The sequence below is a fragment of the Carlito syrichta genome, unplaced genomic scaffold (assembly GCF_000164805.1).
Source record: "Carlito syrichta isolate Samal-C Ts95f unplaced genomic scaffold, Tarsius_syrichta-2.0.1 Scaffold305546, whole genome shotgun sequence".
NCBI lineage: Eukaryota > Metazoa > Chordata > Mammalia > Primates > Tarsiidae > Carlito > Carlito syrichta.
In genome coordinates this window covers 386,740-401,375 of record NW_007249642.1, presented here as the reverse complement: position 1 = coordinate 401,375, position 14,636 = coordinate 386,740, and the positions used below count along the sequence as shown (strand labels likewise).

Below are 14,636 nucleotides of genomic sequence, written 5' to 3'. Positions count from 1 at the left end.
GGAGAAAGGAAAGCAAGAAATCATAGCCATAAATATTGAGTGACTTTTTATTAGAAAACTGGATGTTTCCAGAACTTCAAAAGGCAGTTCTAGAAGTGGTAATAAAACCTATTCCTGCTTAAAGATTTCCAAGGCTGGGAGGACCCCTGGTTGGGAGCCACAGATAGAGAAGCACCTGGTCATATTGCTACCCAGGTCACCAGCAGATGGGCTTCTGAGGTTTATTTGCAGAGGGAGTTAGGGTGAGGGTTGTGCCTTCCCAGTGATTCATCGTGCTGGGACAGATTCCAAGAGGCTGGAACTGCATGTCCTCCTGCTGATGATGACACTAAAATCTGTCACAGTTGGTGGCCCAACCACAGTCCCCAGCCTTTCTGAAGACCCCAGGAGCTCTTGAGAGTCCTTGAGCAAAGATCATGCTACGTGGAGCATATGGTTCAAAGAATTCATTATATCCAGCACTGTAAACAAAAGATGAGGCAGATATGGAGAGGATGTGGAAGAAAGGGCTATGCCATTTGAATAAAAGGAGAAATCTAGTGGAAAATGTGGCTCGCGTTGCTGGTAACAACATAAAAAGAGAAAGAACCCTACAACAATTTTCTGTCTCCAATAATTTTGCAAAGAAGATCACAGGTGTCCTCTTCTGCACATGATGTTTGTCACTTGATGTCCATGGATGTCCTGCCCTCAGAAATTTCATGAGACCACATGACATCTGCCTTTCTCTACCCTCATCTCCATCCTCTGGAAGGAGTCCTCCCTAGCCTGCACTGGGCAGCTGAGTGCTTGAAGATCACTGCTTGCTGGTCCTAAGCCAAGTGGGCGACATGGATCTTAGGTTACTTCGAGCATGCAGGCCGCTCCTCTGCACCCCCCAGGTTGACTCTCCCCTCCCCCATAGCGTCTCCTATCTCTTCTAGCTCCAGCATCACCCCTATCCTCACATTCGACTCTCCTTCACTGAGGAGATGAACAGGAGAGAACTCCACCTACCAGATCCATCAACCTCTGTGGACTTACCCCTCGACATCTACAGTTCCCATTGAGAAGGGTCAACAGCTCTATTTCTTGTTAAGACCAATTTCCAGTTGGAAGAGGAACACTGGTCCCCCTCTACTCAAAGGAGCTCCACTGTCTCGTGTCATCAGAATCATTCTCAGTGGGACATAAATGTGCTAAATCTCTCCCCCAATCACCCTTGCATGTCTAAACCCAGAGGAAGGTGGCCAGCCCTCAGGTCCTTCTCTGGAGGTCTACACCCCTCTTTCCCTTCCCTTAGGATATCCATGTCTAAACTCCTCTGTCCCTTCCCTCAGGACATGCATATCTACACTCCTTTCTCCCTTCCCTTAGGACATGCATGTCTACAATTCTTTCTCCCTTCCCTTGGGACCCCTACTCATTCGCCACCAGGAGCTTCAGAATTGCGTTTTCTCTGTCGCTCCTTGGCGGAAGTTGCTTAGTCTTCTACACTGAATCCTCTTCCCAATGATTGATCTCTTCCCTCCCCACCTGCAGGGACACTGCTGGGTCCAGGCTCAGGTTCAAACTTCCAAATTGGTCTCTCCAACCTTGGCTCTGTTCCATTCCAGATGCATGCCTCCACTGCATATACCCGTGTCCACTTGGGTGTCTCCACACAAGCGTGCCCACACAGAGGACTCCTGGCTTCAATCTTCTCTACCTCACCACCCTCACACAGCTGCTCAACCTCATACTGCAGCTTGGCATACACATCTGGCCCACCAGCAGATCTTGTGGCTGTCCCCTGGATGCACTCCCAGATTCCCCACTTATGGCCTCCCTGTTCCCACTCCAGGCACGTCTTATGGAGGTGTCGCTGCTTCCTACTGTTTGTCTTCCTCCACTCGTGTCCCACACAACCATCAGAGTGACACCTAAGATGTCTGTCACTTTTGTTCCCTACTCCAAATCTCCCACAGTTTCCGTCATATTCCAAATGAAACCCAACTCCATTCCTGATGTAGATGGTCCTTATGGTCTGGTCTCCACCAGTGCTCCCCTCAGGACTGTTCCTGCTCTTCCTTTCCTTGGCCCATGCTTGGTTTCACATCTCTTGCTGCTTCTTGACCTCACCAGGGTAGGTCCTCTCCTTCAACAAGGCTCTCCTGACCTCCCCACAACTTGATATCTCTTCACACGCAGGTTTCTGCTTGGAGGGCAGGCAGGCCTTCTCTGAGTTTATTTGAATGGTGCTCTGGAGCAGGGGTCTCCAACCCCTGGGCTGCAGACCAGTACCCATCTATAGCCTGTCAGGAACCAAGCTGTGCACAGCAAGAGCTGAGTAGCAGGCAAGTGGAGCACCGCCTTCTGTCAGATCAGCAGTGGCATTAGGTTCTCACAAGAGCCTGAACCCTATTGTGAACTGTGCATGTGAAGGATCTAGGTTGTGTGCCCCTTATGAGATTCTAATGCCTAATGATTCCCTCCCTGCCTGCTGCTCCTGGTCCATGGAAAAACTGTCTCCATAAAGCTGGTCCCTGATGCCAAAAAGGTTGGGAACCACTGCTCTAAAGCTTCACTCTGTCTAGCTCCCCTTTTCCTGGATCTGTGTGTGCATTTACTGTTTGTTTTACTTGTGTTCTTATCCTAGAATGCATACCCCATGAGCTGCCAGCACTCAGTGCAGTGCCCGCATGGAGTCAGTATCCAAGAAACATGTGTTGAGTGAGCAAATTGCTTTTGGCATGATCTCCTGGGGACCTGAATTCAGAGTTTCAGGAGTGGGCTCTCGGGGTAAGAATGGAGAGTTGGTATGGGAATGGGAGGGAGAAAAGAAGAAGAAAACTGACATTACTGGACATCTCCCATGGGCAGGTGCAGATGTGCTTCCCGTGTGTCATGTCATGTAGGAGACATCAGACCCTTTGGGCCATAATTCAGAACCAGATCTCTCTGATAGCAAATTGCATGTGCTCCATTCTTGCACATGACCTTTTCTGAGGAGATAAGGTCCCCAATCCTCGAGACCAGAGGAGCTCAGTGCTGTGTGATCACCTCCAGTCTCCCCGTCCCCAGCAGGGTACCCCTCCCTTATACAGCACTGAAGATACACAGGCAAAGCAGCAGTGCACTTCTAGAACCACCGACCCAAGAGTGAGGTGTGTCTTGTTCACTTTTACATCCCTCCCTAAGGACCCGGCACAAACAGCAGAGTCTGAATGAGCTGTGGAGTTGGATTAGTGGAATGACTGTTAGGGTGTCATGTCAATACCACATGTCAGTAGCCAAGAGCTGTTTCACGACATGGACATGACACACCCAGCAACAGTGATGGATGGAGGTGTAAGAATGAGGCCCCTATGGACAGAAGAAGGAATCTGAGAAAACAGCTTCCACTCTGAGTTTTTGCTTGACCTATGGGTATTTATCTGAGAGTCTCTGGTTTCTTTGCATTCCAAGATGTCACATGTCATTTTATTGTTCAATTCTGTTGAGAACATTAGGGTTAAAAAACAATGAATCTAATTTCCTGACACTTGAAACAAAAATCCTTCCTTTTCCATCATTGTTTATGATATAAAGATACCACACAGAGATCTAGGAGACTCAGTGAGAGCTCCCCACCCAGACCTCCAAAAATCCATTTGCAGAACCTGCTCTTACTTCCGTGGAAAATGCTTATTCAAATCTCGGAATTTCTGAGGAGGTAGGTGAGGAGGTAATGTTAGAACATTTTCCAAAATGGCATATTTTAAACAGTAAAAAACACTTACTGGCTTTCCTGTGGATCCTTCTGGCCCAGGGAAACCTATGTCTCCTACAGGTCCTCTCTCACCCTAGGGACATGTCCACAAACACAAATGAATCACCAAGAAATGTTTTAAAACTGCAAGTGGGTATAATACAAGTACAACTGATGCAAAAGCCTCTGACAACTCACCGGTTCCCCAGGAACACCTGGGGGTCCTGGGGCACCGGGCTTCCCCTGGGAAAGCAAACGGAAGAGCATGTGAGAAGGCGAATACTAGACAGTGCCATGCACTTCCCTCCCCACCCTCAAGTTCATAGCACCCCTAGGACTGTGACTCTCCAAGAAGCAGTGTTCCTATGGGGACAGAGGCCAGGGTTGCATACTCAACCTGCAGGCTACAGGGCACAGACAGGAGTATGGCTCTCTGTGTGGATGGCAGAGGGGCACGAGGAAGAACATTTCTGAAAATATTAAACTAAAGTGTATCCATTGTTGGAAATTCCTCTTGCACCTATTTCCCCAGAAGGGCACAGAGGATCAGTGAAGATTTTCCCAGGCTCTGTGTGTCACAAGAGGGTTTTTAAGTTCACAGTAAGATAGACTAATAGAAGGATGTGAATTTGAAAAGTTGTGTTTTGCTGAAAGAAAAAGGAACAGGTAGAGCAGGTTAATCTGTTCTAATGCACTGTAGCTTGGAAGACTGACACTGGAAAGGGCCTAGAACAGTAAGGTCACAGGAAGGATGACAGAGGAGAGTTCCCAGCAGAGGCTGGTGGCGGAGCAGTGCCAGGTGTACAGACGGCTGTGATGCTGCAACTGAGAAGGAACCACCTCTGATCCCTTGGACCTGACACAGCTGGGAAAGACAGACAACATGGGAGTGTAGGTATGGACCTGAGACCTTAGTCAGCCAGGTAGGTTTTGGAGGAGTATGAAAAGGAAGGGGATTTTTCCCATGTGCTGCTTAGAATTCTGGAAGAAGGCCCCCTCTTGGGTTTAGATTCGGCTGTGTGTAAAGCTAGGCAGACACAAAGTCAAGGCTGAAAGCATCCTGGCTCCCACAGCTGGCTGCCAGCAGGAGGTCCTGGAGTTCCTATGAGTACAAGAGGGGATGGAGCCAAGGCCAAGGTCCACAAGGGTCTTGGTGTGGATGCAGGGGGAATGGAGTATTCGAGCATTGGGATCTGAGACAGAGGGACAGGGATACTGATGGAGGTGGCAGCAACCCTAAGGTCAGCAGGACCAGCAGAGAACTCAGAGCACTGGGAAGACGGGCTGAGTGGAGGGCCCTCACTATGCCATCACCACAGACACTCTCTCCTGTATACCCACAGCCAGCCTGAGAGACGGGGTGAGAAATAAATTCTGGAGAGACCCCTGGATGGCCCTGAATAGCCCAGAAAGGGATGGATTGGTAATGCTTGAGGAAGAGCAGGATTGAGTCCCCTTGGTTATCGGATGAGTAACCATGGTGTGACTAAGTGAGAGGGTCTCATCTCTGTTGCGACCAGAATAATTGCCTTAAAATTATTTTTGTCATGATTATATATATGTGTGTGTGTATGTACATATGTGTATATATATACATATATATGTATATATAACACAAAATATTTGCCACTTAAGCTATTTTTAAGTGTATACTTCAGTGGCACTAAATATAATCACAATATCATGTAATCATCATCACTATTTCTAGGCCCTTTTAACGATTTTGTTTTCTCAGCCACAGCAAGGTCCATTTATAAAAAAAAAAGATGTTTTTTATTAAACAGTTGCTTATTTGCCATCTGTAAAGTTTTTAGCTCTTTATTTCTGTAATTGTCAGTTAAAGATATATGAAAACTGTTTTTTAAGTAGGTGAATCAGATCTTAGATATTTGCCCAGGTAGCAAGCTAGCCCCTTATTTCAATAACGCCTCATCCTTCAGAAGTGTTTTTGGAAGCCCTCATTTACATGCTGTTCCAGATGGCTGCACGGCTTTTACATATTTTGGTGACCAGGATTATCTCTTTGAAGACGAACTTAATTTAAGGTTATAGCAAAAGAAATCTGTAATCACACCTGGGTGAATACAGTAGAAAATTAAGCTTCACTATATCACATGAGACGAAACCAGGATGTGAATATAAGGGTGCAGGCTGTAAGGGCACCCTCAGGACAAATCCAGATACAGAGTTTCCAATATGTTGCCAGAAATGTTGATGGGGAGCGCAGTAGGGAGGGACAAGATCAAGTGTGGAGTCAACTTTCAAGAATACTTTCTTTAATGAATACTTCTCAAATACTTGCTAAAGAAAATATTCTCGTGTAACTTTTCCAATCATAAAAATATTTAACTCTATCTAGAACAGCCAGATAAGGGAATGTCATTCTCTGTAAAGGATACAGTTAATGGACAGGTTCTATTTTGAATTATTCGACCTAGCAGTTAATGGAGTGGGGTAGAGTAGCTCCAGACACTTTTAGGAATGGGGTGGCATTGGGCAATGGGCAGGACACTGGATGTCATCAGTACATGTCAAAAGTGGGTAGTGGGTGTCAGTAGATACAGTGGATGGTGGTGGGTGGTGATGGTGCAGCCATTCTCATCTTTCTTATGTTTCTGTGATTCAAGCACATGGCTTTTCTGGACTTTTCTGGACTGCTGTCCTGAACCTGCCTTGCAGGGGCGCCCAGTAAGAGGATAAATGTCCTCTTACTCATAAAGCATGACCACAACATTTTAATTAGCACATCAAGAATGAAGACTAGAGTGATCCCTAGGGCTCAGAGAAATGATTTCAACCTTTCCTGGAGCCCTTCCTATTCATTTTAAAAGCCCTTGATGAGATTAAAACATTTGACACCAGAGAGCAACAAAAATGATTGAGAGGGCTGAAGGACTAGTTTATGAGGAGACATTAGTGGCCATAAACTCTGCTAATTGCCCCAGTAGGGGACAACCCAGGCAGATGCAGCTTAATGCGAGGAACCTGGCATGCACGTATGAGGACAGGAATTTGGCCTTCGAAGACTGTGAACCTTTGACCTAAGAGAACAGAGAAGCAAAACACTCTTCAAAGCTGTGCTCATAGACTAAGGTACAGTCACGGGTAACTCGGGGTCCTCTCCCTTCATGAAAGTGACGTGGGAAGAAAACAAACAAATTAAAAATAAGAGAAAGGTAAAAATAAAGAATGGTACATTCTTGAGGTGGGAGAAAGACAAGTGGTTTTATTTACGACACTAGAGGTTCCAGGAACTTAATGCCATCAGTTTTACGATGTACTTCCCAGTCCTTCTTATTTTATTTTATTTTATATTCAAGGAGTACATGTGCAGGTTTGTTACATGGTTATATTGTGAGACGATGAGGTTTGGGCTTCTATGAAGTCTGTCACCCAAATGATGAGCATGGTACCCAGTGGGTAGTTTTTATGTAAGACCTCAAGCTATAAAAATCCTAGAAAAAAACCTAGGAAACACTCTTTTGGACATTGGCCTACACGATGCATTTATGACCAAGTCCTCAAAAACAAACGCAGCAAAACCAAAAATTGACAAGTGGGACTTAACCAAAGAGCCTCTGCACAGTAAAAGAAACTATCAACAGAGTAAACAGACTACATACAAAATGGGAGAAAATATTTGCAAACCATGTACCTGACGAAGAATTAATATCCAGAGTCTATAGGGAATTTAGACAAATCGACAGAAAAAAAATAACCCCATTAAAAAGTGGGCAATGGACACGAACCGTTCAAAGGACAACATACAAGCAGCCAACAAACACATGAAAAAATGCTTAACATCACTAATCATCAGAGAAATGCAAATCAAAACCACAATGAGATACCATCTCACACCAGTCAGAATGGTGTTATTAAAAAGTCAAAAACCAAAAGATGTTGGCAAGGCTGTGGAGAAAAGGGAATACTCATACACTGTTAGTGGGAATGCAAGCTAGTTCAACCCCTGTGGAAAGTAGTTTTGATATTTCTCAAAAAACTAAAAATAGAATTACCATTCGATACAGCAATTCCACTGCTGGGTATATACCCAAAGGGGCATAAACCACTGTACCAAAAAGACACCTGCACTCACATATTTATCACAGCACTGTTCATAGTAGTAAAAACATGGACCCAACTTAGGGACCCATCAATGGTGAACTGGATAAAGAAAATGTGGTATATTCCAGCCCTTCTTATCTGGCTGTGGGCTTGTCATGGAGATAGAACCGTTCACCTGGGAAAACGACGTGAGAATCTGAACTTACCGGTATCCCAGCCACTCCCGGGGGACCTGCTGGGCCTCGATCACCCTGTTGGAATTGAAAAAAATGTTGCTACTTATAATATCTGCAAAATTTTTACTTATAAAATTAATCCTCAAAAATAATTTGTACTTGATACAACTTTTCTTTGGATCTGATAACTGTTGTCAATGTTAGCTGCTGTGACGCTAACAGGCAGATGGGAAAATAACAAAATGAGTAGCCAATTGAACTTGCTACATCTTTTTTCCCTTGTAAAATAAAAAATAATAGCAAACAAGCATTCATGTTATCAATTCTGTGAATTATTCTTAATAGGACTCTATACATACTTACTGCTAAAATTAGTCAACATTTTTTCTCCACATATTCAAAAGATCAATATTTTTGTGTGAAACAGTCAGCGCACCAAGTGTCTTCTAAAAAGCTCTTCCTCTTCTTATCTCAGCAGAGGTAGATAAAAAAGATCTAGTAGTTTGCAGTTCTTTTCATCCTACCAATCAGAAGAACCCCTGAATTGCTCTGAATAATGAAGTGACTCAAATCCTCTTCCAGATGTAACTTGGCATTTTAGATAAAACTGACAATGCTAAAATACTAATGATTTTATGTATATAAGGAGAGAGTGGTTCAAAGATATATAAAATCATTATATATATATATATATGGTATAATAAAATGACAATTTTTGGGGTAGAACCCATATTTAAAAGAGCTTCATTTCGGGACATAAAATAATTGACTTAATGAAGAGATACATTTGGTTCTTGGAGGGCAAGATAATGTTGTAAAGGTGCAACTGTTACTCAAACTAATTTATACATTTAATGCAATTGTTACAAAGCTACAGCTTAATCAAATGATATTAAAGTTTACTTGGCATAATAAATAAATAAAAAGTTCAAAGAAGAATAAAAGAGATACTAACAACATCAATGTTTAAATATATGATAGATAAAGCTATAATAACTGGAATAATGGAATATTGGCATAAGATTAAGCAGTATATTAATATGATATAGCAAAAATCTCAGAAATATAATAGCATTTATAATACGATTCCAGTAAAGAAAGAGATGTATTGTTCAACAATTAGTGCTAATAATTGAGTTTCTTTGAAAAAGTTTTTACATCACATATGAATTTCATAAAGATTTATATATTTAAAAAATAAAATAATATAAACTTTAAAAGAACTAGAAGAATATATTAGTGGCTATTAGATCTTGGTCAAAAATAAAAGCAAAATCATTTTGTGCATAAAAGTAAAATAAGAGATCATAAAGAAAAATAGTTTTAGATTTGACTGCATTAAAGTTATATTTACAATAAAAGTAAACATGAAAATGAAAGGGGAAGACCAACCATAATAAGGACTCCCACCTATATGACAGAAGTAATATCTTTTTTTTTTTAATTGGAGTCCCACTCTGTCGCCCACACTGGAGTGCAGTGGCTGCTCCCGACCACCGCAGCCTCGACCTGCTGGGCTCAGGTGATCCTTCCGCCTCAGCTGTCCAAGTAGCTGGAACTACAGGCACGTGCTACCACGCCCAGCTAATTTTTGATTTATTGTAGAGATGAGGTCTCGCCAAGTTGCCCAGGCGGGTCTCGAACCCGTAGGCTCAGGCAATCCACTCACCTCAGCCTCCCAAAGCACAGGATTACAGGCCACCAAGCCCGGCTAGAAGTAATATCTTTAACATAGAAAGCATAGCCACTGTCCCAAGGAAAAAAAGCCCAGAAAAATGTAAAAAAGACATAAACAGGCAATGCTCATCAGTTTTACTCTGCTCTTTAAATTATGAGATTTTCATCCTTAAAATGAATACACTAGGGCTTTCATTCAGTGGGAACATCTGCATATCTGATCAAGATGAACATCAAGAGGATCTCTCTCTGACAAGGCGGCCTTCTTAGCATTCGGATTCCTCATACTTTGTTCTTTGAACCACTCTCTCCTTACTATTTTGGCTCTTATTCTCACAGTTATGCCTGATATCTCATCAACAAAAATATCTGTATCCCCCCATCATCTAATTTCATGTATCCCAACTTTGAATCCCATTCTGCATTATTCTAACTCACTCCCTTAAGTACCTTGAACCCCAGGACCTCCAATCCATTGATAGTACAAATGTATTATCTTTCACACCCTGTATGGCTTCTCTCCCTTCTCTACCTAGTTTAAATTTCATGGCCATTGGTTATGATCACCACCTTGTGTATGCCATAACTCTCTTGTCCCATTCTTGTTTCTAGCCCGCACTTGTCAAAACCAGAATGCTGTTTAAGCCCAGCTCTCTTCCCTCACTTTCCATGCCCTGGCCTGGATGTTTGCACAGGGCTGAGGAAGCACACATGGTCTCTGTGATGGGTGTCACCTCAGTGCATGACTGTGAGCCTCAAGAGGGTCCCTAAGGCTGACCAGTCACCACACTTCTGTGCTCCCTGAACTAACACAAACGCACACACTTTCTCTCTCTCCCCGAGGATTTTCTCCTAAAACCCCAATGTCTTTTCCCTACCCTGCTCTCTGAGAAAATGTCAGCAATTGGAAAAGAGTGTTCATTGTCTCCAGCCAAGACATCTTCCCACCTGCCAACACATGTCCTCACACTCTGTGTCCCACCTTTTACTACAGGTACACTGTCTCCTTGGAAGCCAAGCATCCACTTATGCTGCCAGGTCCCCATTCCTCTTAGCTGTCTATGACACTGCTCCAGCATTCTTCCTCTCTCCCCGTATCATCTTCCCATCCTTCTCTTCGTTGGCTCGTTCCTTAAGCATACGAGCATTCTGGTCTTCCCAAGATCTTCAAAATCTGTTTTCTAACACTCTGTTTCTACTTCTTCCAGCAGTCTCTGGCCTATTTCTTTACTTTCCTTTACAGCAAAACTCCTTGAGCATTGTCGATATTGACTTGCTGTATATTTTTTCTCATTCTCCCTTAAATACATTCAAGTCCAGCAGTTGCTGCTTCACTACAGTGAAATAGTAATAATTTCTCTTGCCAAGGTTGACCATGATCTCTCCACTGCTAAATTCAGCGGTCAAAACTTGACTAAACTACTTGTCCCATCCCTATTATCCTTGACTCATTTGCAGTGTTTGAGACAGACACTCGCCCCTTTCTCCCTGATTTGCTTTCCTTTCTTGGATTCAAGGATACCAAGTTTTCCTCCTACCTTTCTGGTCACTTCTCAGTCTCCCCTGATCCTTCCTCCTTTTTATTCCTAATCTCTTAATCTTGGAGGGCCTCAGGACTCACACCCTTGATCCTCTTCTCTTTCTAAAAAATCTACTAGCATTCCCTTGATGATCATATCCAGTCTCCTGGCTTTAGGATAGCATCTGTCTGTTTAGAACAGACACACTTATATTTCCATTAGACTCTATCCTAACTCCAAACTTTTCTGCCATACCGCTTACTCCATGCCTCCATGAGCTGTCTAACAGCTATCTCCAAATTTGGTCTCATGTCCGATGTTAATTTCTTGATAGTCCTCCCTCCTTCCAAACAGGCCCTGCTTATCACCATCCTCCTATCAGTTGATGGCCACCCCATCATGCCAGTCACTCATAGAGTGGAGTCAATGTAGAGTCATCTTTGAGTCTTCTTTCATTCTTTCTGTATCTAATCAACCCGAAAACTCTATCAGTGCTACCTTCAAAATACATCCAGAATCCAGTCACTGCTCACTGTCTCCTATCTGACCAGAGCCAAAGTCAGCCTGGATGACTGGATATCTTCTAACTGGCTTCCCTGCTATCACCCTACCCTCCAACTGTGGGCTCTGACACACCTCTACACAGAAACCACAGATGGCCTTGAATCACTCCAAGTGAAAGATGAAGTTCTGGTGATGGCTGGCATGCCTCTTTCTTGGAGTTTCTCTACCTGTGGGGAAAGGGGCACTTGTGGACCACGATGAGTCTACCTGTCCCATACTTGCTAGACAACGTTAGCTAATCACAAGGCATGTGCTTAGGGGCTGGCCCTCGATCCCTGTACCTACCTTGCCGCAAAGCCCAGAACATAGTTTACAGATGAACACTGTCCTCTACCAGCCACACACAGAGTAGCACCACACTATGTCGCAAAGGCCATGTGTCAACTCTACCTAGTGTTCTGACTGCATCTCGCACTGGTCTTTCCTCCCTCCCTGCCTTGGTCACCTTGGCTGTAGCAGGAAATTGCATGTCTCAGGGCCTTTAGACCTGCTGCTCCCTCTTCCTGGAACATGATTCCTTCAGACCTGAGGGGACTTAGCTAACTCTGCCCAACCCCATCAAATCTCTGCTCAGATCTTGCCTTCTCAGACCACCCTATTTAAAATCACTCCCCAGTACTCCTGTTCCCCTTTGAACTGTTCTACTTTTTCTTTCATTCTACAGAGTCAACAATATTACTTAGTTTTAAAAATTATGCTTATTCTTTAAGTTTTTGTATCTCCCTGGCTAGAATATCAGCTTCATGAGTACCTAGGTTTTCATCTGATTTGTTTCCCGTGTATCACCCCAGCTAAACCAGTTCCTGGCATGAGAGTAGGCACTCAGAGAAGGTTTGTGAATGCTGAATGAGTGGACACATTCCTAATCCGTGTGCTCACCTTTGCGCCTGGAAATCCTTCCAGTCCTGGCAAGCCCATTGCGCCAGACTCTCCCTGTTAAATATGAACATAAGAAAGACAGGAGCAATAACCAAAAGGTTGTTAAGCATTGGCTTCAAAAGCAAAGATACCTTCTGTTAACCTTCCCATCCCAAACATTGATTTGTAATTTAGCAAGGAAATGATATGAACGATTTTTAAGCAATATATTATTGCATTTGGTGCTGAAAATCTTTGAGAGTAAAAGCTATTCTCTGGAGTAGTCTGTTTTCTGATTAATCATTTTTATTCTGACTGAGACTTGAATCAGAACGAATCCCTTTTCTCAGTGATAACTCCGATTTTAATAAGAGTGAAAGGTTGGGCTTTAATAAAGCTTGCCAATTTGTGAGGTAACTTGTGTTGCTAGATTTCCAGAGAATAAGGCCAAAACTATTTAAGAATGGAGAAGATGGGCTCTCCAAGCAGAGTGTATCATTCTGACATGTTCTTGCAGTCTGGCATGAATCAGAAATGGTGCAAGGTGGGCCCCAGGAGTAGCATCGCCAATAATTTCAAAAGGCACTGCTCAAGCCAGGGAGTCTGTGAAAGGGGTGGGCAAGTCTTTCCCATTTAGAAACGTCTTGTGCATATTCCAGTGCACGTTGCAGGCTAATGGAACTGGCAGGTCCTCAAGGGTCACGCTGGGAGAAACCGTGGGGAGGAAGCAGCTGACTATGGACAAACGCGCCTTGGGGCTTTGAGTCAAGAAAGGGAGGGAGTTGGGAATTGAGTGACGCTTTCTTGTTGATGAATCAGTGCTCCCTGCAAATCTTTTCTTAGGACACTGATGCTTTGAACATAACCGCAAAGAAAAAGGAGCTTTCAAACTGCATGTTCTGTAAATGTATTTTCACATGCATCGTTCTAAAATGCTTCACAACTATTATCAAGGCGCTAACTTCCATTATTATTTATAACATCACCCTTATTCCAGAAGACCTAATGAGAGAGCATGGAACTGGACATTTGCTATGCTTCAGAAATCTTTTTAGATGAACTCCCTCCAATATCCATCAATCAAAACTTGATCAAAATAAACAAACAATATTCAGATTCTATTCTGCACAAAGCTCTACAAAGGAGGCCCTGGTTTCATGACAAAGAAAACATGCTCTTTGATTCTCTTGTTTATATTCTCAACCATCTGTAGGACAGGGGAGGTGCTCAATCAATCAATCAATCAATCAATCAATCAGTCCTTACCTGAAAGAAACTGATAATTATATATTCAATTGAAGATCACTTAAAAATTGAATACCAGAGGAGTGAAATGAACCACCTCAGCAGGTAATAAATTCAGTTAAGAGCAATTTTCCTCTCTAGAGGTTTACTAAGCAGATTAGAAATCGCCCCGCAGATCTGCTGTCATGGAATTGGAAGGACATTGGGAAAGGATGTCTTCCCCATCCACTTCAGAGGGAGTTTCCTGTGACCTTCCTGGCCTATTCCAATGGTTTGGGGTATTGTTTCTCCATACAGGGCAACTGGTGGGAGGGGATTTGAGAGGCCCAGTGACCTGACAAATGACCCAAAAGGGTGGCTTCAAAACTTTTTCTAGGATAAGCCAGAGGATTTGTGCTGTGTGTGTGTTTACTTCACTTCAGGACTGGATTTTTCTGTATTTGTGCTTCACTCACTCAATTCACATCTCTAATAACAGGGGACACCCTCCAGGCAGCTTTTACTCTACCCTTCATTGCAGCTAAGACATTTGGAGCCTCATCTCTTCAGATTCTACTCAACTATGTCCATATTTCTGTTGCCAGTCACTTTCCAGTGCAAATGAATTATAATTAATCCTTTATTATAATACATAAAATACTTCTTCACTTTAATCTGCAGTTATTAATGCAAGAACTTGAAAGAACGTTCTAGAAAAGTACATGAGACATCTTGGTGCCCCTGAGGAAGCACAGGGGTTGTTTTGTGTGTGTGAGCATGGGAGAGAAAGACCAGAAGGAAATTTTTATGAACAATATGAAGTGAAATTAAAATCAGAATGAA

General features: G+C 43.2%; 1 protein-coding gene across 1 annotated transcript in view; it reads right to left on the bottom strand.

The window, feature by feature from the left end:
* The window catches only part of COL19A1 (collagen type XIX alpha 1 chain), a 333,729-nt gene that overhangs the window by 26,006 nt on the left and 293,087 nt on the right, over positions 1-14,636 (bottom strand). Inside the window, exons 40-43 of the mRNA XM_008061721.2 lie at positions 12,591-12,644; positions 7,981-8,025; positions 3,908-3,952; positions 3,741-3,803 (exon numbers count right to left, since the gene is read on the bottom strand). Of these exons, the coding sequence (XP_008059912.1) occupies positions 3,741-3,803; positions 3,908-3,952; positions 7,981-8,025; positions 12,591-12,644 (207 nt within the window). The remainder of the gene's footprint in view (positions 1-3,740; positions 3,804-3,907; positions 3,953-7,980; positions 8,026-12,590; positions 12,645-14,636) is intronic.